Source organism: Gallinula chloropus (genome assembly GCF_964237585.1).
Source record: "Gallinula chloropus genome assembly, chromosome: 11".
Classification (NCBI taxonomy): domain Eukaryota; kingdom Metazoa; phylum Chordata; class Aves; order Gruiformes; family Rallidae; genus Gallinula; species Gallinula chloropus.
Window position 1 is genome coordinate 7,285,498 of NC_140096.1, and position 26,048 is coordinate 7,311,545.

Here is a 26,048-nt window from a genome sequence, read left to right on the forward strand (position 1 = left end):
CAGTTCAAACTTCCCTCGGCAATCACTACATCACCCATACACACAAGCTCACATGTACACGACTCAATCCCATTCAAATTCCTCATGGAATAAAAGGATCCCAGGCTCTATTGAGTCTTTTCCTATCATGCAAGAAATAAGTCTGGCTGTGCTTTAATCACCATCATGTATTACTTCAGCCACAGAGTACCAGGCAGATTAAGTAGAAATGCACAGTTTTTAGCTCATCATCTCTGCAGAGGTGTTTCAGAGGCTCAGTTCCTGGAGAATTCTGGGTGGGGACAAAGACACCATCTCTTCATGCAGACTCACTAGCATCTACTGGCTTAATCATGTGGTCCGGTTTGTTGCCAGCAGCGTAGTGATCCCACATCTGAAGATAAAGCCGCTCCAGGTCCATTGTATACTGTTTTGTGTTGAACAAAGGACTGGATATTCTCTGCTTCCAGACTTTACTGCGTATTTTTTTCAGGCTGCAAAAAGAGGTAAAACAGTCACAAGATGTTCCAAACATTTCCTAACACTGTTTACTTTTGCAGTTCACTATTTTCAGGTAACCCAGAATTGCCTGTAAAACTGTTTCCAAAACATCTGCTCCCCACCAAGTTCATACTGCCATTTCATCCCTTCATGGCTTCTGATACAGACCAGCACGACCATTTCAACTCAGAACTTCAACGTTAATGCACTCACTTGTTGTGTTATCTGTACTGCCATAACTTTTTACAGCACATTTTTAAAGGTGAAATGACAAACTGCTTAATCTTCAATTTAAAAAGAACAAAAGGTGAACTATAGTGCACTTAGTCTGAATATGGGCGATTTCTTCCTAACAGCGCTCTCAACTGAGGAACAATGGTACCTGTCAAGTTCACAGTAAAAGCAGAAGCTGAGTTAATTGCAAGACAAGAAGCCTCTAGACAAGGATTGACTATTTTCAATATTAAAGTATCTGCAGAATTAAAACTACTGCCAAGTCTCAGCACTGTACCCAACTAAAGCATTTTACATTCTTCATGTTACCATGTTACACAGTACAAGGTGACTTACTATTCCAGATCAGTTCCCAGTTTCACAGCAATATCCTCATATTCCTGTCTACTTTTTGCAATGAGTTCAAGACACCCCAGGCAGGTGAGCTGGGACGCAGCAACTCGCGATGCAAGAGTCTCGCCTGTAATTAAAGAAAACAACAGGATTAAGCTTATCAAGTAATGTACTGCAGAGTACAAGTTACTCTTCTTCTGTCTCTGGAAGAGAGAAATCTTTTTGGCTTGCTGTTTGCAATTATAAAAGTAATATTCAAACCCAATTGCTCCAGGTGGGTTCCCTGCTGCATTACCTGGCATAGTGACCATTGGAGTCCCAGCCCAAAGTACATCCATCCCAGTTGTGTGTCCGTTGCAAAGTGGAGTGTCTAGGCAAACATCAGCCAACTGCCCTCTCCTCACATGTTCTTCTTTGGGGGCAACAGGAGAAAAGATGATTCTGTTTTGGGAAAGACCCAGGTTTTGCGCGTACTGCTGAATATTGGGCTCTCCTACAGCTGGGAAACGCAGCAGCCACAGTACACTGTTTGGAACTCTCTTTAGGATCTGTAACAAAAATAAAGCACCAAATACAGAAAGTCTGGTCAGAAACATTTTTTTTTTTTTTTTTCCAAAAAGAAATTGCCACATGCCAAAATGAAGTAAAAGGTGTAATCATTCAATACTTCAGTTTATGGGATAGAGACAGGGGGAGGAATCCAAAACCAAAAAAACACCCGGATCACCATTTCAAGTGGAGTACCTGGGACCCTGGGACTGTGTACCTAATCCCACTGAATGGGCAGCAACTCTTGAGCAACAGTTCATAGAACAGTACTTAAGAAAGCAATCCTGAAAGTTATGATCTCATTCATTTATAGGCCCATGCTATGGAAAATAGAGCTACTTCAAGTAACTCTCAACAATACTCTATAAACTGGCCCTTGATACAGACACTCAGTGTTCAAATCTTTCAGTCTGCCAACTTCCACAGCCAGTTATGACAATCATGGATACTAAGGCAGGGAGTTCACAACAGAGCACCACCATACCTAAGATGTCCAACATGTAATTTTTTACTGGCTAGAAGCACAAGTGTAATTTGATATTAATAAAAAACCCCTCTGTGTTCCATTAAGACAAAGTCCTACAAGGCAAGCACAGGGTCAATGTTTTCCACAGAACAGTTACAATTTTAACCTAAACAAAGTTTCTGCTCACTTGATCTGAACAACTATATACCAGAAGTCTGACCTTAGATTTTGTATCAGATATGGATACTCACATTAGCCCACATCTGTAAAGTGGAAGGATCAATCTTATACAGCTGATTGAAGTTACAGTATACAACAGAATCCTCTGGTAAGCCATACTGAGAACGGGTAGTAACAATTATAGTTCGTGGAACTTCCTCACCAGTTGCTGCTTTGTTGTTAATCTGCAGAAAAAAAAAATACTGGAACATTGAAATTGCAGGAAACTAACCTATGCCCTGTGGAATTGTCCTGAGGCACACTACAACATTTGTTAGCATCAAAACCAAAAGATACATTTACAGGAAGTTATATTATACAGTATAACCAACACTGGCTACTTATCTGCAACAAGAATTTAAGTGGTATATATACATGCTTGAGGGTGCCACAATGTTGCAACCACGAAAGCACAAAACACTGGGCACTTCTATGCCCTTACTACATCTCCCCCAAATTCCCAGTAACTGGAGTAATTGGAAAGAAGAAAAATAGAGAGACCATTACACATGGATACCTCCCCACCTTAAGGTCACCACACACCCTTGCGACTAAAAATGAAATGAAGACTTCAAGGAAGAGTAAAAAGACCATTCAGAAGGTAAAGAGGAGGTTGGTGGTTTGGTTTCTTGGATTTGGTTAAGGTTTCTTCTCGTTGAGGTAAAGATGAGAAACAATAAGCACAGGATATAGTCAAGATGGAAGATGCAGATTAATTATGTAATTGACAGGCTGGAAAGAAGTAGCTGACAAGGAAATAATGGGGAATGCTGAAAATTAGATTAAGGGTTATTAATGAAGTTCTGAAAAAGAACATACCTTATAGCCTTCACAAAGAATAGGAATATGCTAACCAAAAATGGCAGAGGATGAAGTTGGGATAATCAGACACCACGCAAGGGTTTTGAGGATTAGTAAATTTTAAGATAATGCCAGGCAACGGTAGGATGAAAGAAAAAAATCCATACAGACGGGTCAAAACAGATACTGAGCATTTTACTAAACATAGGTATAACAAAACATATGTAAGTAACTCAGTGGCAGTGCAGCCAGCCAAAATAAGTACAGTGTTGACAAACTTGACATTACTACAACTCAGTCACTGACTGTTAGAGGACACATGAGGTAATTTAGCTGAACAGAAGTTGGTAAAAGTGCTACTTATCTGGGTGACCTCAAACACAACACAGTTCTCAACATATACCAGTAGCTGGTATCAAATTAGAACAAGCACAAAGAAGGGTTATACTAGTGTGATCAAGACAGAAATCCTGTCAAAAGAGCACTGACAGCTTAGATCATACAGTAAGTTTACCAGCATTTGCTTTTGAAATAGCAGTCCCCCACCAAGATGAAACAATCTAAGGCATAACCTATTGTCAACTGGAAATCCCAGCTATAGACATAAGAACTCAAAAAGAAACCAATGCTTGGATAGAGCACAGTGATAAACTAAAAGGTCTCAAAATGACTTACAGACTTCACTGAATAAAATTCAAAAGTCAAACAGTTATAATGTCAAAATATGGTATTTAAAAGCAAGAATTCTTCTGGAAAAAAGAGAAAGTATTACACAAAAACATAATTATCATTATCACTAAAATCCCATTAACTGAGAGCACTGAGAAGTGGTGGTGGTATAGTGAATAGTTCAGAAATATGTAAGGAGATGAACAACCATTGCTGAGACAAAGGAGAATGACTTTGCCTGGATTATTCAGCAATATTTTTTTTCCTAGAGGAAAAACACAACTGAAATCAGGTAACAGTTCACAAGCGCCCTGTAAGCTGCAGACAATCAATCAACATGGTAGAAGACAGACATTTGCTTGGAGGTTTTTCTTCCTACAATCACAAAACATTATCTGTAACACAACCCCCCAAAACAATAGCATCTTGAAGTGCCTCACCTGAGTAGTTGCTAATCCATTGCTGATGTTGAATCCATTGATAGTTATCTGAATCTGCCCACGATTAATCATCTCAATCACAGCTTCTGCAATTGTGTTCATAGGAATGACTGGCATACTGAGGGCAGCGTTGCCATCTGCATTGTCACAGCTGTCAGGACACTTCATCTACAATAAACCACATGAGCATCAGGTAAAGTACTAGCTTACTCCCTAAAACTGAACACACAAAGGAGGAGCTCTCACCTTAACAATCTTGACATCAGGGAGACTGTCAAGAAAAGCCTTCAAATCAATGCCATTCAAAACAATTCTGTTATCATAAATATGTCCATTGGACTTGAAATCAATGACTGCTTTTTTCTGTGGAAAAAAAAAATGAGTTTTTAAAAAGTTACAAGACCTCCTAACCAAGTACTGCATTAACTGTCATTGTATAGAGACAGTTATGGAAAACATCTACTGCTCTATCTTTCTTCGTACCTTCAGATGGGGGAACATGTTGGCATGGTCTCCAATAAAGAAAGTGTTTGGCATGTAAGCTAGTTTCTCTGAATACTGCTCAGCCACTTCAACTGGGGATGTTTCTTTATCTGTGATGATGTAATCCATGAACAATGCCCCACTGGTTCCAGGATACCCTAGCCACATTGCCTAGAATGTAAGAAAGCAAGGCTCCAGTCCCAGATGCATTGCAAAAGTAAAAGAAGGTAAACAACATGGTTGAAGTCATATTTTCTACCTACTGATTCAAGTTCCTTCTTGTGGTTTAACAATTGAAAAGCAAACACTAACCCCAAGCTTTTATTGAGACTGAACAATTCAAGGATATTCCAAAATTGATTCCTCAAGCAAAAAGGGCAAAAATAACCAGCTACATTCCAGAATACTAAGCAGCAATGATTAAAGCCTCTTAGCTGAGACAACTTCTGTAGCCTAGAGATACTCTGATTCAGGCTTCTACCATTCTCCTTCCATAAGCATTTTAGAAAATACTTAGTAAAAAAAAAAAAGACTGACTTGCTATAATTTCACTAAACCTAAAGAGATTAAACACACAAAAACTCTTTTCCACAACTGCTTCAGTACATTTTTCTTTGTTCTCACTAATGCAAGGAAGTCAGTCATGTACAAGAACCTCACAGGATTAGGCATTTCTCTTTCAACACACAGTCAACTGCTCACAAAACACATAAAAACCCAAACTACTCTGTTTCAACAAAATGATTAGACTGAGAGCCTAAGTCTCTCTCACTTTCTGATCAACATGAGCCTTCAACGTTTATTGCATTCTGCTGGAAGAGAAACTCTTCTACTGCTAAGCAGGGGTTCTTTTGAGTGTGCGCCCTCTTTCTTACCTGAATAGGTGCTGGTCTCAGGGCAAATAATTCATTCCGTGCTCCTTTTGTGTAACCATTCATATTAATGAGAATGTGTATCCCATCCTGATGGATGCGGTCTGCTGCTTTTCCATTACATGGTATCTGAAGGGCACAAACAAATAAAAGTTACTGAAAGACTGAAAACAGAAGTAATAGTGTGGTTAGTCATCAGTGTACCAATGGACATCAACTGCACGATTTAATTAGGTGAGAATCTCAGTTACTCCTGGTTTTAGAGGGAAGAGTCCCCAACTCAAAAAAACCCAAACAAAACCACAATGATGCCAAGAAAAACCAAAGTTTGCTAGACACAGTTGAAGCAGTCACTGACAGAAATAGGAACTGTGGTAGCTGACTCAGTAGAGGATGATACCTAGTATTGCCACGCTCATAAAGTCACGCAGAAAAACATCACAAAATGGACCACAGAAGAAACTTCAAGCAATGCTAAAACTGCTTCAGTTCTTGACCAAATTAAAACAGCAGAACAGAAGGTATTACAACAGTAACTTTCAAGAATAGCAAAGCCTTGGAAATGACAATGTCTCCCCCTGTATAATGCTGAAAATAAAAAAAAACTGTAAACAACACTTAAATTCCTCCAAAATCATACAACTAGTCAGCACCTACAAGCAGCTGTCTCTAGTTCAGCAGCAGTAAAACAAAAGGGTAGACACTGAGGCAGTACAAACCAGAAAAGATCCCACCAGTGCTGGAAGGTTAATGATCAAAGCTCAGGTAGGGCAAGTGGGAGATTCCCAACTACTGGAATACAGAGAAATTACTTCAAACCGAAGATCAAAAGTAAACCAATGAACTACTACTCAGCTACTGTTTATGCTGGCTCACTACAACGGATACTTTTGTCAAAAGGGAAAGCTGCTTCCTATTTTGTAACAGGGTAAACATACACAGGCAATTGTATTTGGAGTGGACAACTGAGTTCCCATTTTAGTTACACTTTCACTAAGTTACAGTGCTAATGCAACAGATCACAGCAAACTGCTTTTATTTGTTTGATTCAGAGTTGCACTGTAACTTAAAAGAGTTTGATGCCTCAAGACTGTTAAATAAGAAAACAAAAGTGTATCAATCTGGGCAAAGGAAACATTTGCCCACACACCTGTTAGAGACAACAACAAATATTAAAATGCTGCCCAGTTTTACTACAACCAAGGGCTTTCAACATCCACAGCTGCAAAATTGGATTGGGGTGGGAGAATGCAGGTGGCTTTCAACAAGTAGAACTGAAGGTCACTATTCTAAAAGAACATTTTAAAGGATCAACTTCGCAAAATCCATGTTAAGAGAAATTCTGCTCATGCTAATTCAGCAGTTTTTACTTAAAAGAACAGGTTGCAAACAACAGGATGAGTTCAAAGAATTACATGCAGGTTTCATCTGCCACCTATCTGGGACTGTCCAGGTACTAATCCAGCTCTATTGTTAACATACACTGAGGAGTCCATGTTGCTTTAGGGCTTTTTGTTACCTTGAGATAGTATAACAACTCCTTGACTTGTGTATACTGAATCTCCAATGGTTTTCATACAGAACTTACAGAAAAACAAAACCACCTATAGATGTTACCACACCAACTTCGTGATGGAGGCACAAGTCCCTCCTGTTTATGATTAAATCTCTGTCCTGCTATACTGGAGTAAATAAAAATATTTGTAGTTGTGGCACCTACGACATTTAGATGTGACTTAAGACTGAGTGGAACTGCTATTCATTGCTGCTTATACTACTCTTGGAACAATCACAGCGAGGTCACACAATAGCCACTGCATCTCAGGTAGGGTGTGACATCAACATATCTACAAATGCCAAAGTTCAAGACCAACATATCAGCCTAATTCAACAAATGATTGCAACCAAAAAACACAAGCTACAGGGAGATCTCTCTTCATTTAGATTTGCTGAAAGGTCAGTGTAGCAGAAAAGCTTACCTGAGACAAGTCGATGAAATGATTTGCTTCAGCCATCACTTTTACACGGAAGTTGGTGCCATCATCAGGGCTCAGCGCATAGCAGAACACCTGGAACGCCAAGCACCAGACACTGAGTATCTGCTACAACTTGCCAACAAAATAGCCTTGTTACAAAGTGTATGATATTGCAATTTTAAACTACATCAGCAAAATCATATATCCTTGCACACAGGTATTTGTTTCTGTGGCCTTCAACCAGTTGAGAAAGTCTAAAAAAAGAAAGGGGCATTTGACACTTGACACCTCTGCACCAGGCCACAGTTTCTTAGTTCTGGTGCTATAACTCAGCACCACATCTTGAACAGAAAAAATTACACATACAATGGTGTAATTTTAACAAGGAGAGAATGTAAGCCTCATGCAAATCCAAGAATGCCTTTTACGAGACACATCTGAGTGTAATCAGCAAGAATTATGACTGAGGTTGAACAGACAAGCTAAGTCCTTGAGAAGCTTTTTAACAGGTTCTTTGAACAGTTACTTGTTCTCTTCATTCAAGAAACCACAAATTTATCTAAAACTCATCCTTGAGTTTTAGATGTGTACACACACACACACAGTGTATATACACAGGTTATATGTATAGCCAGCTTTACCTAAACTAGAACCTACATGCTTCATAGTCACCTTTCTGCTAACAATTCAAGCATGTAGCTCTGCCACAAACATTTCAGACTACAAAGATTTCATAACCAGGAAAAAATGGTGGGGAGGAAATCCAAAACTAAAACAAAAGAAGGAGCCCAAGAAACATTTTTGCAAGAAGGGAAGATTTAACACCCTTACAAGCAAATTCTCACATTTTGGAAAACAGGAGCTCAAAATTGAGGCAATTGAAACAGTCAGGGAGCAAACACTACAACTTCATTTTTATTTGCAGCCTTAATCCCTTAACATGACATACAAATACATATAGACACAATTGTCTTTAGTATCACTAAATTGTATAGGCTCCTTCTGAATTAACTGTAGTGTGTAGTTTGCTTTTGAAAAAGCAGTAGCCAGACCAATTTGAGGTTCATTGTTAGGAGTCAGGTATCCCAGAAAAAAAGTTTAAAAACAGCCAACAAACCACCAGTGGTAGAGTGAACAAAACCCAGATGCCTATGTGTAAATCAGAAGTAACCTGGAGGTAGCTTGATGTTGAAACGTAACTGTTCAAAGAATAGCTGAAGCTTCTTTCAATAAGCAGCTGAAGCTTCTTATTAAAAGAAGTTTTCCATGGGACACAAATCCTACCTACAGTAATTCTAAGGACAGCTACTTTGCCTGCCTTCTAAATAGCATTTCACATTGGTTAAGGGGGATGACATGGGCTGGAGAACTCTTCAACCCATTTGAAAAAGCCCACTAACCAAAAAGAAAAAACACAAACCAGTTTATGTGCCTACACCAAAGAGAGGAAGTGCTGCTTACAGCCATTATTTCAAGATTTAAGCACACCACATATTTTTACCTCAAATTTGTCTGGATTATGCATGCCTGGGATTGACTGCATTAGGTGTGAGGTTGGATGGTTTCCAAAATCAGAGCTCACATAGCCAATACGAAGTCGACCTTCACTGGCCTTCAAATCCTTGGGATGTTCATATGGTGGCTTGTGAAGAACATTAATCTGTCAAGAAAACACACACAAGAAATCAAACCCAGATGCTAAACAAAGGGATCCTGTGATTGTTAAATGTGCTGATACCACACCAGTATGACCAGGAAGTTCTTAAACTACAAGCCACTTGTAATGAAAACAGTATTCCTGAAGCACCACAGAGTGCTTTCTGTTCTTAGGCTCACCACCTTCCCCAGACATAATCTCGCAGACACTATCACTGACAGGATCATCAGGGTATTAAGAGAGGCCAGTTTACAAACTAAGCATTGTTTTCTGAACTTTGAGATATTTCCATTAGGTAAACAGACCATTCCACTGGCTGACAAGAGTATTTTCAATTATAATTGGAAACCTGCTCATGTAGTCAGTTTCAACATTCACAACAGCTATAAACAGTTGAAGAGAAAAAGAAGTTCCATCAAATTTTAGTTAAAGAATTTGCCATCAATTGCAACTGCACTCTTCACAGCTCGAGGTGCTGTCCTGTCTCGTGGAAGGGGCATACAGTTCAGTAACTGCAGCAAGAGATTTTTAGAAGAATCTATTCTGCTGTACACAAAGTAATCCAGAACAGGATCACAACAAATGTTCAAGTACTTCCTACTGCAATGCATCACACATAGCTGCCATCAGTCCTAGATCAAGAGCATTTGGAAATCCCAGAGCCAACCTCACACTAGAGGCAAGACCGGGTTTTAAGCACTGTGGATGCTGAAAAAGACCAGAGTTTGAGAAATACTGTCACACAGCTGCCTGAATCTGTTGTACTGTAAGGAAAGAATAACTTACACTCTGGTTTAGCATAATGCCACTTGCATGTACTTTACATGACCAGATGAGTAACACGATGTCCTATCGCTTTACAGGTCAGCGACTCAGAAACCTTATAGAGGCTAATACTGTGTATGAGATTTTAAGTAGAACAGGCAAAACCCAAAGTACTCAATCACAACTGGCCTGTAGAAAACTTCCTACCTTATCCAAACACAGATTTCCATGTCTCTCAGCAATAGCCTTCCTAAAACTGTGAGAAAGGGGATAAAGCATGCTATGATGTGGGTGGACAGAAGGCAGTCTGTTTTTCTCCAGTTGATCAGCTACAATGCTAACGAGCTTCTTCATTCTTTCATCATAATCTGTCCAGTCACAGACAATCTAGAAAAAAGGAAAAATTAAAATATTAGGGCTACAGCTTCCTTTGATCTGTATCAAATTCTCTGCAAGTTGAGACCAACGCTTCTTCCAAAAGTGGAAGAACTTCCGTAGTTGCTGTTGATGACTGTATGATCTTATCTTCTGATTTCAAACTTAACTACCCTTTACATTTAAGTTAGTAATTGCTTGAGATGATCAAGCTTAGCATTTGCTACACAGGCATCTTAAGAATTACAACCAAAGGCCTGTCTTCCTCACCTGCAGACAGTGAGCCAAGTTGCAGTAGGCATCTGGGAAATCAGGTTTCAGTTTCAGTGCAGTGCGGTAAGAGGCAATGGCTTCGGGTATATTTCCTGAATCCTGCAAAGACACAGAAATGAGTCAGCAGATAAAGATAGAGCAAGTACTTGCAGTACCCCACCATAATGTGGGAGTGAGTCATTCGCATGTGCTACCTTGTGAATTGAGGCCAGGTTGCTGTGGGCATCAGCAAAAGCTGGGTTTATCTGAATGGCACGAGTGTAGCACTGCAAAGCTCCTTGCACATCCTGCATCTCCTTCAAAGTATTTCCCATATTGGAATAAGCATCTGCAAACGTGGGGCTGATTCTGAGAGAGGAAAATAGTGTGTCACTAACAGTAAAAGGTCTTCCTCCAGTAAGAAACCATACCATACCTAGACTTTTTGGTTAGCAAAGCAACTATCTGGATTAAAAATATGCTACTGTAAAGTCACTTTCTGTACAAATCCACGGCACTTTCCTGTTACAAAAGGCTGGTACTATTACAGATGACATTAATTTACCTGATAGCTTCTTTGTAATGCATCAGAGCTTCCTGTAGCTTTCCTTGCTGCTGAAGAACACTTGCTAAATTTGAATGAGCAGCAGCAAACTCTGGAAACACCTGGAAGAAAGCAGAGTAGAAACTGTATCTCAAATGCCCCAAGTAAACTACATCAAAGTAACACTCATGCACTTCTTACTCTTCTTTTTATGAGACTCATCTGAGCAGATCATTCTCCCCTTATAACAGAAAGGGGAGGGAAACAACCAACCTATGTCATGTTACACATTCCCAACTTTTAACTCCTCACCTCTCCCCCCACCACACCTACTGTACCTCAAGAGCCTTCCGATAAAGACGAACAGCTTCCTCAATGTTCCCCTGTTCCCGTTTGATGTTTGCAAGATTGTTGAGAGAATCTGCATGAGTGGGACAAAGTCGAAGAGCTGTATTGTAGCATTCTTCCGCTTCTACCACCTTGAAACAAAAAAAGGATGATGTTAATAAGACATTATTTAACAGGTTCAAGGTGGAGATCATCTCAGTTATTCTTCCTTATGACTGAGGACAACATTGTATAGTAATATAGCTGGTGACACCTGGTGTCCAAAATAAAACATTCACTATACTTTTAAAAATTTGTAAATGAGAAAAAGTACTCCTTACACTGCCTTTCTCCTTCAAAGCGTTGGCCAAGTTACAGTAGGCATCAGGGAAGTGGGGCTGTAGTTCAATAGCCCTCCTGTAGGTGTCTATTGCTAGGTCTATAAGCCCTTGCTCATAATACACGCAGGCGAGGTTGCCGTGCACAACAGCGTGATTTGGACTCAAACTCAAGGCTCGTAGATAAGCTGCTACAGCTCTGTAACAAGAAAAAGGAGGTAAACAGTCATCCAGAGAGCAGCAGTTTTATTTACCTTGGTCATAAAAGTGATCAACATCAAAACAAACTTCAAGCAGTAAGTATTGCTAACACACAAACAGATCTGTCCTGAAAGATGTTACTGAAGACACAGAACGGTACTGCTTGAATTAAAAGCCCAATCAAGGGAATGAATTATTATTCATGCTGTTGTAAAACTATGCAATATTCTGTAGTAACTAGCAGACTTGAAATACTTCATAAAAGAGCGATGCTTTCCTCCCAACTGATGCTGTACTGTTATCAACCTAAGTCTTCTGGGGAAGGAGTAAGCACTTTTTTTTAAAAACACTTTTCATTATTAGGATAAGTACAAAACCTTCTTTTTCTAGTCTATTATATCATAATAATATAAACAGTGTATTATTAGCTGTCTTGATTCTCTCCACTGACCTAACAAACGTATCATACAACTGATACTTCAAACTTCATTTTGTTCAAAAGTGAAACCTCTCATATAGTGCTACAGACACATATAGTTAATGGCCAATGCAATCAAATCTGATTCCTAGAAAAATCACAACACAGTAAATTCTCAAAAAAGTAAAGCCTGAAATTATGAGGAAACCACAAATTAACAGAAATCAGTTTTACACTCTATGCAATGCAACTACTTTGAATAATTCACTTGCTCCCTAAAAGTTTCTATTAAATTTAGAGCTCCAAACCACCACTACCTGAAACTGCAATCCAATTAAGAGATGCAACATGGTACATCACATTAACACCAGCCTGGATCTCCTTCCACAAACAAAAGTAAGATTCACGTGTCAGATTACAGGTCTAAAAACAAGTTAGTTCAAAGACAGCAACAATGCTGCAACCCCATGCAGTAACATGCCAACACGTAACAAATACAGAATATCTAAGTCAGATGTTTGGCTGAACTTCAGTATTTCAGCTTGTCTTATGCAGAAGGAAAATTTTAGGATAGACACTTGTAGGTCATGTCCCAAATTCACATGATGAAAACACAATTCATCAAGGGTTCATGCCATTCTCAGACAGTCTCATCTTCACCTGTCCTCAGCCTTAACTCAAATATATTGTCATAAATCCCCTCAAAAACCTCTTATTTTTAACACGTGGTTAAGTACAGGAAAGTAACATGAAGGATTACATTCCACAATATATTTTTAATTCCAGTAATGTGTTCTTTATGCATTTCAAAGCTATTTGCTTGCTTAATTTCCAGAAGTCTTTGCTATACTGTATAGAGAGGAAGAACCTAATTTGTACCTTGATACATCTGACAGGCCACTGACAGCAACAGTTTTTATCTGCTTACCTGTCAAATATCCTTGCCTCCTTCAGGACATTTCCCAAATTGATGTAAGCATCCAAAAAATTTGGGTCAAGTGTTACAGCCTGAAAAATATTTTTCAAGTAACAGTTTTGAGCATTAACACAAAAACATTCTCCATGAAACCTACTTGGCTTTTAGGGGTGTGGGGGTTTGGGTCTGTTTGATTTGGGTTTGGTTTTATCCTCTTTTAAATTTGACAGACCCAACCTGTGAGCATCTGAGACTGTGAATAGCCTAGTAAGGAAGAAAACCTAAGCTGTACAAATCAATCACACAGCAAAGTTATTTATCTGTAGAAATGAAATGACAGACTACACTGCCTTAAGTATTCGTTTGCTTAACTAGTCAGTTACAACTACTGCAAAGTAAGTTCTTAACACTTACTTCATGTTTGGTTGATCATACTTAACACTCTTGCCTACCCATGTTATGCTGCCTTTAATTTTGTTTTTTGGGGAGAAAACCCTGTGAAACAACCTGATCCATATCCTTCATCTACTGCAAAATAAGACAGCATTTTAAAACTCTAACAGCCCAGGAAAACACCATCTTTCAAAAGAGCAAGAAAAGAGCCAATACATTGTGCCTGCAGGGAAAATTCAGTAGCCATTTAACTAAAACTGATCTAGTAGCGGGTCTTCCTGCCCATGGCAGGGCGGTTGGAACTAGCTGATCTCTCAGGTCCCTTCTAACCCAAAACGATTTGATAATTTCACGACCCTCTGATTTCATTCCCTTCTAAACTTAAGAATCAATGAAGTTACAGAGGTAGTAATAAACTGCATGTATCTGACACTTTGGAAATAATAGCTCACATGAGAAATTGAAATATTTTATAATCTACCACTAACTAGACCCAGCTCAAAAAATCCTAATCAGTTAAATTTTTGTAGATCTTAAAGTCATGTATCAGTAAGAAAATACAACCACCACATCTTAAACCTAGTTGTAAGTCACTTCAGAAACTTGAGCACAAACTGAATTAAGATACCAGACAACTACTTAATGACACCAATCTAGAGAAGTCAAACAATACTGGTGAAAAATAATCCTGGAGAAGGACTAGTGTGTCACTTAATTTTTCTCCTCAGTTACTCAAAGAACAGTAGTACCTGAAATAAATCACAGTGAAAAATGATTTTAAACAAAAAATTGTTTCTCCCTCTCATACATGAAGCACAAAACATTCCCATCAAGTAAGATTGTTTTTTAAATCAGGTACATTGATTTTTCTTATCTTTGACATGCATGTGAAGCCTTTAGGGCAATTCTAGTCACACCTCTCTAGTGGCATACAGGCAGACTGAAACATCAGCAAACAAAAAGCCATTACCATCGGATGTTAACTAACAGGGCCACATTAAAATCTAGCAGTGAAGCTGACTTAGGTATTTACCTTTTCAAAGTGATGAATTGCAAGCCAAATTTCTCCTTGGGCATTGAAAACACATCCAAGATTACTCCAAGCCACTGCAAAGTTTGGTTGAGTCTCAATTGCTTTTAAGTAACACGCCTTGGAACAGTTAAAGAAGAGAGATACAAGGGAAGGGGAATATTTGTAAAAAGAAAAAAAAAATGAGAGAAAACAATTGTTAGTATGCGTTCTCTAACCAGCCAAAAGTGACCCTGCAGTATAGGCTAGCTTGCGCGAAAACTAATGCGCTGCAAACTGTTGTTGATCCTGCGCCAGCGCAAACCAAAACCCAGGTGCAAGCCCACCATTCTTCAGTTACGCCGGTAACAACTCAACGCCACTACCCAAAGAAGTCACCCCAGAAATATTTCTGCTGAGCTGCTTGGATTATCTGCCACCCTTATGGGCATAAAAGCAAAAAAAAAAAAAAAAGTATTACTGTGTGAAAGCAATTTTGCTGTGAAATAAAAGTGTAAAACTGTGAAATACTCTAAAACAGAAATTACTTTAAAAAAATAGAAAAACTACTGAAAAAGATGAAGCCATTCTTCAGTTTTAATTGTCCTTCTGAAGTGACAACACACCCAATCCACATGTTGCTTCCCAGATTTTTCAAATACATCGAATCACCTGCAGCTTCAAAACCTCAAATGACAGGATTGCATGAAGGTTTAGGTCCCTGTAATGCAAGCGCAAGAAATCGCTGCGCATCCTAAACAGCACGGCGCCACGCTATCGCTGCGAACTGCTTTGCTATACATTGATTGCCCCTAGGGTCAGTGAACGGCCAACCAGAATCATTAATCTACCAGACAGGCCTATACAAAAACTCATGTATTAAATTTGATGTCTGGACTCTAAATGTGTTACAACCCAATTTTATACAAAAGGCTACAGCCTGGAGCTTGGGCAGTCACCCAATCAAAGATTAATCATCTAGTCAACCGTTCACGAGGGCTTAATCGCACGCAATGCGCGTTACCGCTGCGCAGCCTTTGCGCTACTGCAGGATCACAGCGCATCATCAGAAGAGCAGAACGCTGCAATCCAAACAAAGAAGAAAAAGGAAAAAAATGAACAACCAGAAGAGTTAGAAGCTTTTACTATTAACTATCTCCAATTATTTCTTTTTTAAAATATTTTAATTTACTTTTACTTTATTTCTTTGAAAGAATTTGTGGCTACTAGTATAAAATATTTCTTACATTACTTGCTTGTAATTAAATATTTTAAGCTGTTTCTGAAGCCACAAGACAGAAGATTCAGGCATGGAGGCAAATGGTTTTGCTGTGGCAGTTACAAACCCGTTACCATATTTCTCATCATGTGACTTTTCGGTGCGTTCCTTGCTGGAAGAGGAGGAGGAGGTGTGTGTCTGCCCTAGATCCAGGCCTCGAGCTCCCTTCAGCGAGGCACCTTACGCATGGAATAGGAGGTTTCACCCACCTGAAACCTTCTAAATACAATATCAGTGGTGAAAAACCAAAAACAAGAGAGAAAATAAAACAAGATCATTAGTAAGAGTTCAACAAAGCAATTGCATTTTTTTGGATAAGGCTTAACACATGGGAATGAGAATAATCTGTCTGTATCAAGGGAGACATGCAGAAGGGAGAGGGTTAATGAGGGCAATTGCATACAGCAGGGTCTTTTTTTTTTGGAAGAAAGGCTCTGAAATATCTACAAAGAAATTAAATTTTAGTTCAAACTGTAAGGAATCCGCTGGCTTGATTTTTCAAATGGACTGATAACCAAAGAAACACGTTGCAATTTACTCAAGATGTTTTCCCTCGTTTATTAAGTTCTCACAAAACGGAATAACACTTTCAAACTAGGTGTCTCCAGAGCTCTGAAACAAAGAAGTCAGCAACCTAAGGCAGGCGCAGTGTCTTGGCCTATACCAGTCACACTAAAGCTGCAGTGAAGTGCAATTCATGTTAGCTGTCCGCTTGGTGGGCTGAGAACCAAATGTCTCAAAGACTGTTTGAATTCTAAATGCTGCTATCAAGTATTTTCAACCTGGAGCTGACCAAATCAATTAGGCTGCCCTAGGGCGGTATGCACATCCAAGTACAGAGAAATCCAAAGAAATGATGAACTTTGAACCTGCACTCCCATTATCCCATAAAGATCGTGACACACACACCCCTCCCCACCCCCCCAATGGTGCTGCAGCCAAACAGACAGCTACGCTGTTCATACACTCCACTTTCGAGCATGCGCGTGGGGCTTGGAGCGACAGACGTGGAGTCCAGAGTGTTTCCCATTTCTCCACACTCCTCACCCCTGCAGCGTGGGCGCGTAAGGTGGCTTGTAACAAGACAATTTCTTTATGCAATCCGAGTTTTAACATGCCAAGAATTTTAAACGCATCTTGGTGTTCGAATTCTCAGTTTAGGAAACAAAAAGACTGCTAGAAGCCACCTTTCCACTACAGCAAGTTTTCTTTCGATCAGTTCATTTACCAAACAAACCAGCTTTCTCCTTCTGATTTTTTTATTTTGGGGTAGGGGAGAGGGAAGACACAAAGAAAAGATATTCGGGGGGGTTTGCATACTGCAGCTATTGACGATTTACTAGCCTTTCTTCCACTATCAAGGGAAGGGAAAAGTTAAAAGAATAAAAGTCTTTAAAAGCCAGTATTACACAGTAACATTTGGTAAGTTTCTTCTCCACTTACAAGCCACAAAGGACTTTAGAAGAGCAGCATTTTCAATAGCACCTGCATCATACAGGGGTCTCGAGCTAACCACAGGCTCTCTGCTTGGCACCAGCAGGCAAGCCTCAGATTTGAAGGACTGTTATTTATTTCCAGACAAGAGCATGACGGAGCTCCTGCCCAGTACTTCAGAATGGTATCAGATATCCTAGTTCAGCAGAGAGGCTTGGTAATGTTCCGTTTCTTGACTTAAACCAACTTTAAAACATGGACATGCCATATCTTGCCCTGCAACTACTCTGGTGTGTTTCAAGGCCTTCAGTTTTCAGCAGTTTCTCAGACTGTCTGTAGATCAACGCAGATTTGAAGACTTGGTGCAAAGTTCAAGTTTTCAAAACACTGACGTTTACATGTATTCTACCCAACACCTACCTTGGCTTCTTCCAAGCGACCCAGGGCTTTGAGCAGGTTCCCCAGGTCACTACGAACACAGTACAAGTCCTGGAAAAGAAAAAAAAAAAAAAAAAGGAGGAAAAAAATTAAAAACAAAAATCAAAAGTCACACTGTGAGCTTCAGAAATCTCAAAAGTCTTCACAGAACTAGCAAAAGAACACCTCATTCCTACACACCTTCTTTTAAATTCTTAGTAAATACATCAGAAATGTTATTTTCTTGACCTAAAATCACAGCCTACAGATAATCTTACTGATTTTAGTACTATAGAAGTACAACCATAAAGTAATATAAAGCATTTCATACATTTCCTTTTTATACAGAAACACAGGGAAACCAAAACCAGAAAAACATCGACCCCTCTACAGCTTAACTTTTTGCTATACACAGGTATTTGAGCCCCCCCCCATTTTTTTAAAGCTCAACTGTAAACACGTATTAAGTTACACCATTGCCATCACAGCTATTACATACACTGATTTTGCTTCCTGTATCCCCAAAGCCGTTTTTTTCCCCCCGTTTTACCCACTAAACCATCCACTTTCAACAGCCTTGCCACATGTTCTTTCATTTGCCTAACAGCACAGGCTGCATTACCCAGCAGCAGAGACCAGAGAACAGAGACATTTGATAATGCTAACGAGTTTCTAATCCGAACAAACTTCAGCTTCTGAAATAAAACACCACCTTACAGTATTTCTAACCAGTGCATCGACTCTACCAGTCATACCACTCAGCACCGTAAGTCAGACAATTCCCCAAGGCCCAAGAACAGAGCGAAAACAAGGTTTTAAGCTTGTTGGGCAGAATTTGCATTAACTTTTCCAAAACAAAAAGGATACAGGCACACCAGACTGTTGCTGCATTATAGGCAATTTTTGACAAGATATATTACCAAATAGCAAGCAGATACCTTCATCATGCTGATTAGTACTGCACAAATTGAGTGCAATGCAAAATAAGTGGAAGACAGCAGTCTGATACACTGTTTACACTAAAAATGTCAATTCAAAAGAGTTACAAAACAAAAATTCAAACACCAGATCTATTTTAGAGTCATCACTTACAGACTTGCACTTAGTTTCAACCTGTAAAACATAAGCCTGATGCTTCTGTAAGCCAGTCCACAGTGAAAGTCTAACCAAGGTAACTTTGATCACCATGAAGTTTCTCGACTTCATGATAAAGTAACACCTGATGATTTTAAGATCTCACATTCAAGTCTGAGTAGCGAGTCTCCCACTCTAACACCATCTTAGAGGACACAAATATGCAATTATTCACTAGAACATCTGACTTCAGAAGAATAACAAACAAATCACCTACTCCTTGCTTTTCTGTTATCTCAACAATACAGATAAGCACAAAACCAACAGTTCTCACTGTATTATAAATATAAAAGCTTTGTGACAGAAGTCTTTCAAAGATCCTTAAGAGAAGCATGAAGCACAAGTTAGAGGAACTTGTTTGCTTTCAAAAGCCTTGTTTGTGTGTCCTGGGACAGTAGTATGGTCTGGAGTAGTTCCATAACAAAGCATTACTTACAGGGTTGTACTGAAGGGCAGACACATATGCCTGTACTGCTCCTTCCATGTCACCTGCAGCTACCAGCGCAGCAGCTAAATTAATATATCCATCAATGAAGTCTGGCTTGAGGCGCAGTGCATGTCTGTAATGTTCAATTGCTTCCTGTAGCTGTCCACGCTCCTTGTACACATTGCCCAGGTTCGAGTAAGCTTCAGCCAACAATGGATTCTGTTTAATAGCCAAAGTGCTGAAGTGAGCAGACCTGGAGAAAAATAGACAAGTTAGCAAAGTAAACAGGAAAAAAGAACACCCTTTACTTTCAGGGTTTACTTAGTTACTGAAGAAACACTCATACTTAAGTGAGCCAAGTGTACAGCCAACAAATCTGGACTTGGAGGTGTCTTGTATGCTTAGCTTCTCCTAGATTAAACTACCATCTCCCCTGTTCCTACTTTAGATTCTACTGAACATAGTTAACTCGTTCACAATCCATGCAGTTCAAGTTGCCTCACCAAACCCAAGCTCAACACACTTGGGAGAAAACACTACAGAATTCCTGCAATGCATCTTCCAACATTCACATGCTTTAAGCAATGCTCCACTCTAGCCTCCTTCCAAGAAACAGGACATAGCTGGTAGATACAAAATTCTACTATGTCCTCCCCCATTTTATTTTCACATATTATAACTGCATTCAGAAGCGTAAATAAAATAAACCTCAGTCAGAAGTTCTTACTTCCCTCACCAGCACATGCAGGTTATAGCTAGAACAAGTTAAAAATGCTTGAAGCACAGAAAGCAAGACAATCAACAAGCAAGCAGAAGGAAATGTAAAGACAACTTCTGGATGACAAAAATCTTTAGCTAATCATGGCACTTCGCAGCAAGCAATCAGTCTTGCAACTTAAAACAGAGCCCCACACTGCAGGTGGAATAAACAAACAAAAGCTTTTATTTACAGATGTAAATACCTCCAGTACACAGGACTGTGGCTCACACTCCAACATTAATGCATACAATATTAAAATAACATGAGATAATCAGCAAGATCTATTGTTTGTTGTAAAGCTCACAATTCCAATTTGATTTTCTTTTACCCTAACAAAATTCAAAGAGCAGGAAGATTATTTTTAACCAATCCTTACAGCTGTTACAAAGTTAGTCAGCATTTGCATTTGGTGATTAGAAAATTAAATCAATGTTAGAATAGAATGTCAGCAATGTCAGTACTATTGGCAGTGCAGAACACCTCAAGTCTCCTACCTGTCCAATCTGCGACACTGGAAGTGAATGGACGACAGTAATAAAAGCACACCAGTATTATCAGGCTCTTGTCTCCAAAGCTGCATGCAGTGTCTCTCTGCTGCTTCAAAGTCTCCTGCCTGATACTCACGATGAGCCAACTCCGCTAACCCTTGGAAGGAAAGCATACGTTTCGTTGGTTCTGGAGAGTCACCAAAACATTTAAGGGGGGAAAACAAAAAGTTAGATAATGGGAACAAAACAAAAACCAAAACAATGTGAAAAAAAGCGTACACAACTGAAGGATGAGAACGATGTTACACAAAAACACTACAGCACCTGGCAGTTTGAACTCTCACATCTTCATGCCCCAGCCTCTTACTACATTTCTAACATTATCTGTACAAGTCCATGACTTTATCAGCTAAAAACAGAAGCACCTAGACAGTAGTGAGAATTTGCAAGTCATCTTTATTTATTTAAAGAGGCCCAAGACATGATATTGTCCGTTGATTCCTTACAGTAGAAGTGCTGCTAAGGGCATGATGAGTCCCCTCACTCTCCCTCGAGACTGTCACCCTTATGCTTTGTAGTATTAAGAACAAATTTAAAAAAAAAAAAAAAAATGAAGGACAGCTGACAAAAACTTCAAAGGACATAAACAAAATAAAGGTTTTCTGTGCCAGTAGTGAAATCCCTTCTTAAAAAAGGTATGCATGACATTCCTTGAATCCTCTATAATCCTACATTCTCTGTACTAAGTAAAAATTCCTACACCAAAAAAAAATATGGTCCTAGAACAATATCTGATGACACACAAACACACAGTTCAACAATTATGCAACTGGCCTACAGAAGGAACCATTAAACAAATGGGGTACAGAAAAGGAGTTATTCAATCTGGAGGCTGAGCTGGAATGGGAGTGACAAAATTGTTTTAGTATTTAAGATACAGTTGTGCAGAACAAAATAATTGAATACCACCCATTTTAGGCAAAAAAAAAAACCAAGTTAAGAAATGTTATTTACTTTTGACACTTACAAACACTGCTGTGTATTGTAATATTGCCAAATGCAGCTTGGAAAAAAACCACAACCATTCATTCTAGAAAGAAGTGTTGATCTTCAAATTCTGCCTTTATACCAGTGACTTTAAAATATTTGATTACTGCAAGTGTCTCTTATTTTTCCTCTTAAGTCCATCATTTCCAATACTCTGCAGTCAATTCCCTTCATGAAACAGGTCCCACTGGGACCTACATAGTTTTAAAATTCTGAATTTAAATAAAACAGATAAATCTTTCCTAATGCAAGGAAGCACTTCAGTACCTGAGAACACATTTCTGCAACTAGATACTACCACAGCCCTCAGACTTCAATTTTTATGTGAATTTTATATTATATGAACTTTAACGATAGGAAAATAATCGCAAACAGATTAGGTACAGTTACTATCTAGTGGTTGGGTTTTTGAGGGGTTTTTTATAAAATCGGGACTGATCTAAATTAGTTAAACTAACATCAAAATTGCTTTTCTTTTAGCACTAGCAGGTCCTCAAGATTAGTTACATCATGTAGTGTTTGCAGTCCATGCAGTTTGTCCATGTAGCACCGGCAAAGACAACATACTAAAAACTTGTAACTGTTTCACAGAGATGTTAACTACCAAAGCTACTAGTTTTCAAATACTTAAGTGTCTTCACCCAGATTAAATTCCTCTTTTCCAGGAGTCTATCTTAATAGCTTTCCAAGCCCTAAGGGAAAAGCTTACTTCAGTACTGGTTAAGCCTACCTGCATTAAACAGATAAAACTGTTATTCTACAGGAGAATGACAGCCCCAATTACCAAAGTCCAAGGTGTAGACAGTAGTAACAATACCAACACACTGTTCCTGACTCCCTCTTCCTGCCCTGAACAGCCAAACATGTTTAGCACCTCTGGCAGTCAGCGTATTTTCAAGTTCTACTGATGGCACAAACATAGGGAATCTGGATAGAGGAAGAGCACATCCCATGGAATTATTTCTTCTTCAAATAAATTTCAATGGCCTTATTAAATTTCAAAGCTAAAGACCAGGAAAAAAAAAAACCAACCCAACCACCCTGATGTTTAGAGTTCAATGTTCATGACCAATTTGAAAGAAGCCTTCAACCATCACCTAAATGCTACATTCTGCCCACTTAAGCAAAACTGAAACTAAAGTTGCATCTGCCAAAGTGAGAGAGAAGGCAGTACAGAACACCTGGAAATTTATTTGACACCTAGGACTAAGAATCACTTAACAAAAGCACTAAAGTGAAAAACTAAAATTCTCCTTCTTTTATCAAGGCTCTTCACAAGGCAAATCATCCCAGAAGAGATAAAGCATAAAACAGCCAGTGCAAACAAATATTGTAGCAATGATGACTGAGAAGTTTATAATAAAGTATGAAGTGGTCAGCTGTTTCTCAAAGTTCAAAAACGTGGCAAAATTTGAACAAATTTGTCTGGAGAAGTTCTACAACCTAAAGAATCCGTAACAGTCATCAACGGTTGTTCACTGAATCCCCCTCTGCAGAAAATAACTGCAGTGCCCAGCCAAAGCCCGACAAATCCCTTACCACGTCTCACACACACAAACTCATGTGCCTAGGCTAACTTGTGCTGCACGCTTTGATTATGACCTTGGAAAAGCCTAGAAAACTCACGCACAACTACCACAAACGTACCCAAGGTAACTTTCCCCCCCCCTAGAAATCACACCCTAAGGGCTTACCATATGCTGGTACTTAACCTTACATTTAAAAGCTCGTCCCAGAGAGCAGCAGTTTTCACCTCCGTCTGGGAGGTGCTGAGGAAGGAGCACAGGGCTCTCCGCAAGCGCGCACGTGTTCTTTTCACCTCCACAGATCAAAGCTGCAGGAAGATGCTGCAGCCTCGCTGACTAGACACGGGGCTCTTGCCGAGCAGCACAGAAATGCCGTATTGCAGCACTTGGCCCCTCGATTTGTGTACCGCTGGCACTACCCTTTACACTCCCACCTCTGCAATGCCACTCCATCTCTTCCTCCACGGATCCTGGTAGGATTTTTCTCCCTTCCCTACTTTTCCCAGTCATCGTTTCAGCTCTTCAGACACTTCCTTTCCCTCTGGTTACAAAAGCGCTCAAAAAATCTAGGTGATAAAGCTGTATTGGCTTTTTATTTTTTCAGAAGGAAAAAACATTTTTGTCGCTCTACAAGGAAAGTGAGATTTCTCCTCTTCTCCCCTCTGTCCCTCATGTTCTAGATCTGTAAACTAAAGGTAGGACAGCATCTTTCTTAAGTAGCATCTTTCTTACTGGCCAAAAAAAGCGCTGCACTTCTGGGCTACACCACAAAAGACTCCCTCCTTAAGCGGAGGGAGAGATTCTGGATCGCAGTACATTTGAGACAGCTTTTCACTGCCCTTCACTCTCCACAAAACCCCAGCCACGCGATGGCCTATAAACACTGCGGAGCAAGAGCACCGCACTGAGAGCCCCGGGCGCCATACTCCCCCCGGAGCGGCTGGCAGGCTGCGGCCGCGCAGCGCCCAAGGAACCCGCCGTGGGACCTGCCAGGGCCGACCTGCAGCCCACGAGGGCTCCGCCAGCGCCCCGAGGCGAGACGAGCACAAAAGAGGCGAGGGCCGCGCCGGGAGCAACCGCCTCGCCCAGGCCGCACTTCTGGAAAATTCCGCCGGGAGCGGCCCCGGCGCGCACAGAACCAGCCAGGCGGAGCCCGGCGGGGCGCAGGCCGCCGCGCGGCCGCAGGCCAAGGCAGAGCCCGGCTGCCGCAGGGCTGCGGCGCCGCTGACCCCGGCGCGCCCGTCCCCGCACGGCAGGCCGCAGTACCTGTGCTGTCTGCCACGTTCCCTACGGAGGACGCCATCAGGAAAGGGGGCCGGCGAGGCTCTGTCGGAGGCAGCAGATGGGCCGCAGGTAGGGAGAGACCCGCTCGGCTCGAAGGGGCGGCACAGCAACACGCTGCCCGCGATCCCGGCGCGCTGAAGCAGCGGCTCCCGAAATGGCGGTGGCGGAGGCAGTACAGTGCCGAATGGCTGCTGCCGGAACTAGCTCCCTCCGGCAAGTAGTCCGGGAGGAGCTAAGCGGCCGGCCCATAAGGAGCCCCTGTGAAGCGGATGGACCCCTACCGGAACTTCCTCCGTCTTCTTCCGCCAAGCCAGTTCGGTAATCACGTGTGCGGGTGCCGAGAGCAGATCTATATTTGTCAGCTCAGGTATCCTTCCGCACAAAGCCGTTGCGACAAGCGCAGGGGCACTGCGCGTGCGCAGCCGCCCCGTTGTGCCGGTGGGGCCGCGCGTGGTCGTACGGCCCCGTCGGGGGGCGAGACCCGGCCCGGGGCAGCCCCCGCGCAGCCGCGTTCGCGGGGCGCCCCACGGGAGGGGAAAACGGCGGTGGAGGCGCGGGATCGTTTGGGCTGGAAAAGTCCTTTAAGAGGATCAAGCCCAGCCTTTAACACAACGCTGACAGGTGCCAGAGCTGGGGCCCAGCGCCGTGCCTGCCCGCGTTTTAAGCAGCTCCGGGGACAGTGACTCAGCCGGTCCCAGGGCAGCCGGTCCCTGGGCAGCCGGTCCCGGGGCAGCCGGTCCCAGCGCTTGGCCGCGTTTTCAGTGAAGACATTTCTTCCTAATGCCCAACCAAAACCTCCCATGGGGCAACTTGAGGACGTTTCCTCTTGTCCTGTTGATGGTGACTGGAGGAAGAGACCAACCCCCACCCGGCCACAACCTCCTTCCAGGGAGCTGCAGATCAGGTCCCCCCACAGCCTCTTCCTCAGATTTAACAGCCCCAGCTCCCACAGCCACTCCTCATGAGACTTGGGCTCCAGGTCCTTCACCAACTTTGCTGCCCTTCTCTGGACACGCTCCAGCACCTCACTGGCCTCCTCGTGCTGAGGGCAACAAACCAGACACAGGGCCCAAGGCGTGGGCTCACCAGACCTGAGTACAGGGGGACAATCGCTTCTCTGCACCTGCCAGCCCCATGATTTCTGATACAGGCCAGGATGCTCTTGGCCTTCTTGGCCACCTGGGCACACTGCTGGCTCCTGTTCAGCTGGGTGTCAGCCAGCATCCCCGGGTCCCTTTCTGCCTGGCAGCTTTCCAGCCACTGCCCCAAGCCCGTTGTGTCACCTGGGGTTGTTGTAACCCAGCTACAGAATCCATCACTGAGCTTTGTTGAATGTCTAGTTGGCCTCAGGCTATCAATCCAGCCTGTCCAGATCCCTCTGAAGAGCCTTCCTACCCTCAATTAGATCAACACTCCTGCACAACATATTTAAATTCATTGAAAGTGCACTCAATCCCCATATTATTGATAAAGATATTAAACAGAACTGGCCCCGGTACTGAGCTCTGGGGACCACCGCTTGTGATTGGCCACCA

General features: G+C 41.3%; 1 protein-coding gene across 1 annotated transcript; it reads right to left on the reverse strand.

Annotated features, from left to right (window-relative positions):
- Nucleotides 1-6: 6 nt before the first annotated feature.
- On the reverse strand, nucleotides 7-24,606 carry OGT (O-linked N-acetylglucosamine (GlcNAc) transferase). The gene is made up of 22 exons (XM_084269053.1): nucleotides 24,496-24,606; nucleotides 20,663-20,813; nucleotides 19,418-19,661; nucleotides 17,851-17,919; nucleotides 14,742-14,858; nucleotides 13,328-13,407; nucleotides 11,784-11,979; nucleotides 11,454-11,594; nucleotides 11,137-11,237; nucleotides 10,787-10,940; nucleotides 10,590-10,691; nucleotides 10,152-10,331; nucleotides 9,024-9,182; nucleotides 7,526-7,615; nucleotides 5,550-5,675; nucleotides 4,675-4,845; nucleotides 4,438-4,554; nucleotides 4,192-4,359; nucleotides 2,314-2,466; nucleotides 1,343-1,595; nucleotides 1,051-1,174; nucleotides 7-473 (listed from the first exon to the last, which is right to left on the reverse strand). Exons 1-22 carry the CDS (start codon nucleotides 24,530-24,532, stop codon nucleotides 299-301), a joined length of 3,108 nt encoding a protein of 1,035 aa, XP_084125179.1. The 5' UTR covers nucleotides 24,533-24,606; the 3' UTR covers nucleotides 7-298.
- Nucleotides 24,607-26,048: the final 1,442 nt, after the last annotated feature.

Excerpts from the sequence above, each read along its gene's own strand:
- OGT (XM_084269053.1), bottom strand. The coding sequence starts at position 24,532 with ATGGCGTCCTCCGTAGGGAACGTGGCAGACAGCACAG. Across the intron at positions 7,616-9,023 it reads ATAATCCAGACAAATTTGAG|GTGTTCTGCTATGCGCTGAG; the intron begins GTAAAAATATGT and ends TTGGCGTTCCAG. Across the intron at positions 474-1,050 it reads CTGGGAACTGATCTGGAATA|CCTGAAAAAAATACGCAGTA; the intron begins GTAAGTCACCTT and ends CTCTTTTTGCAG.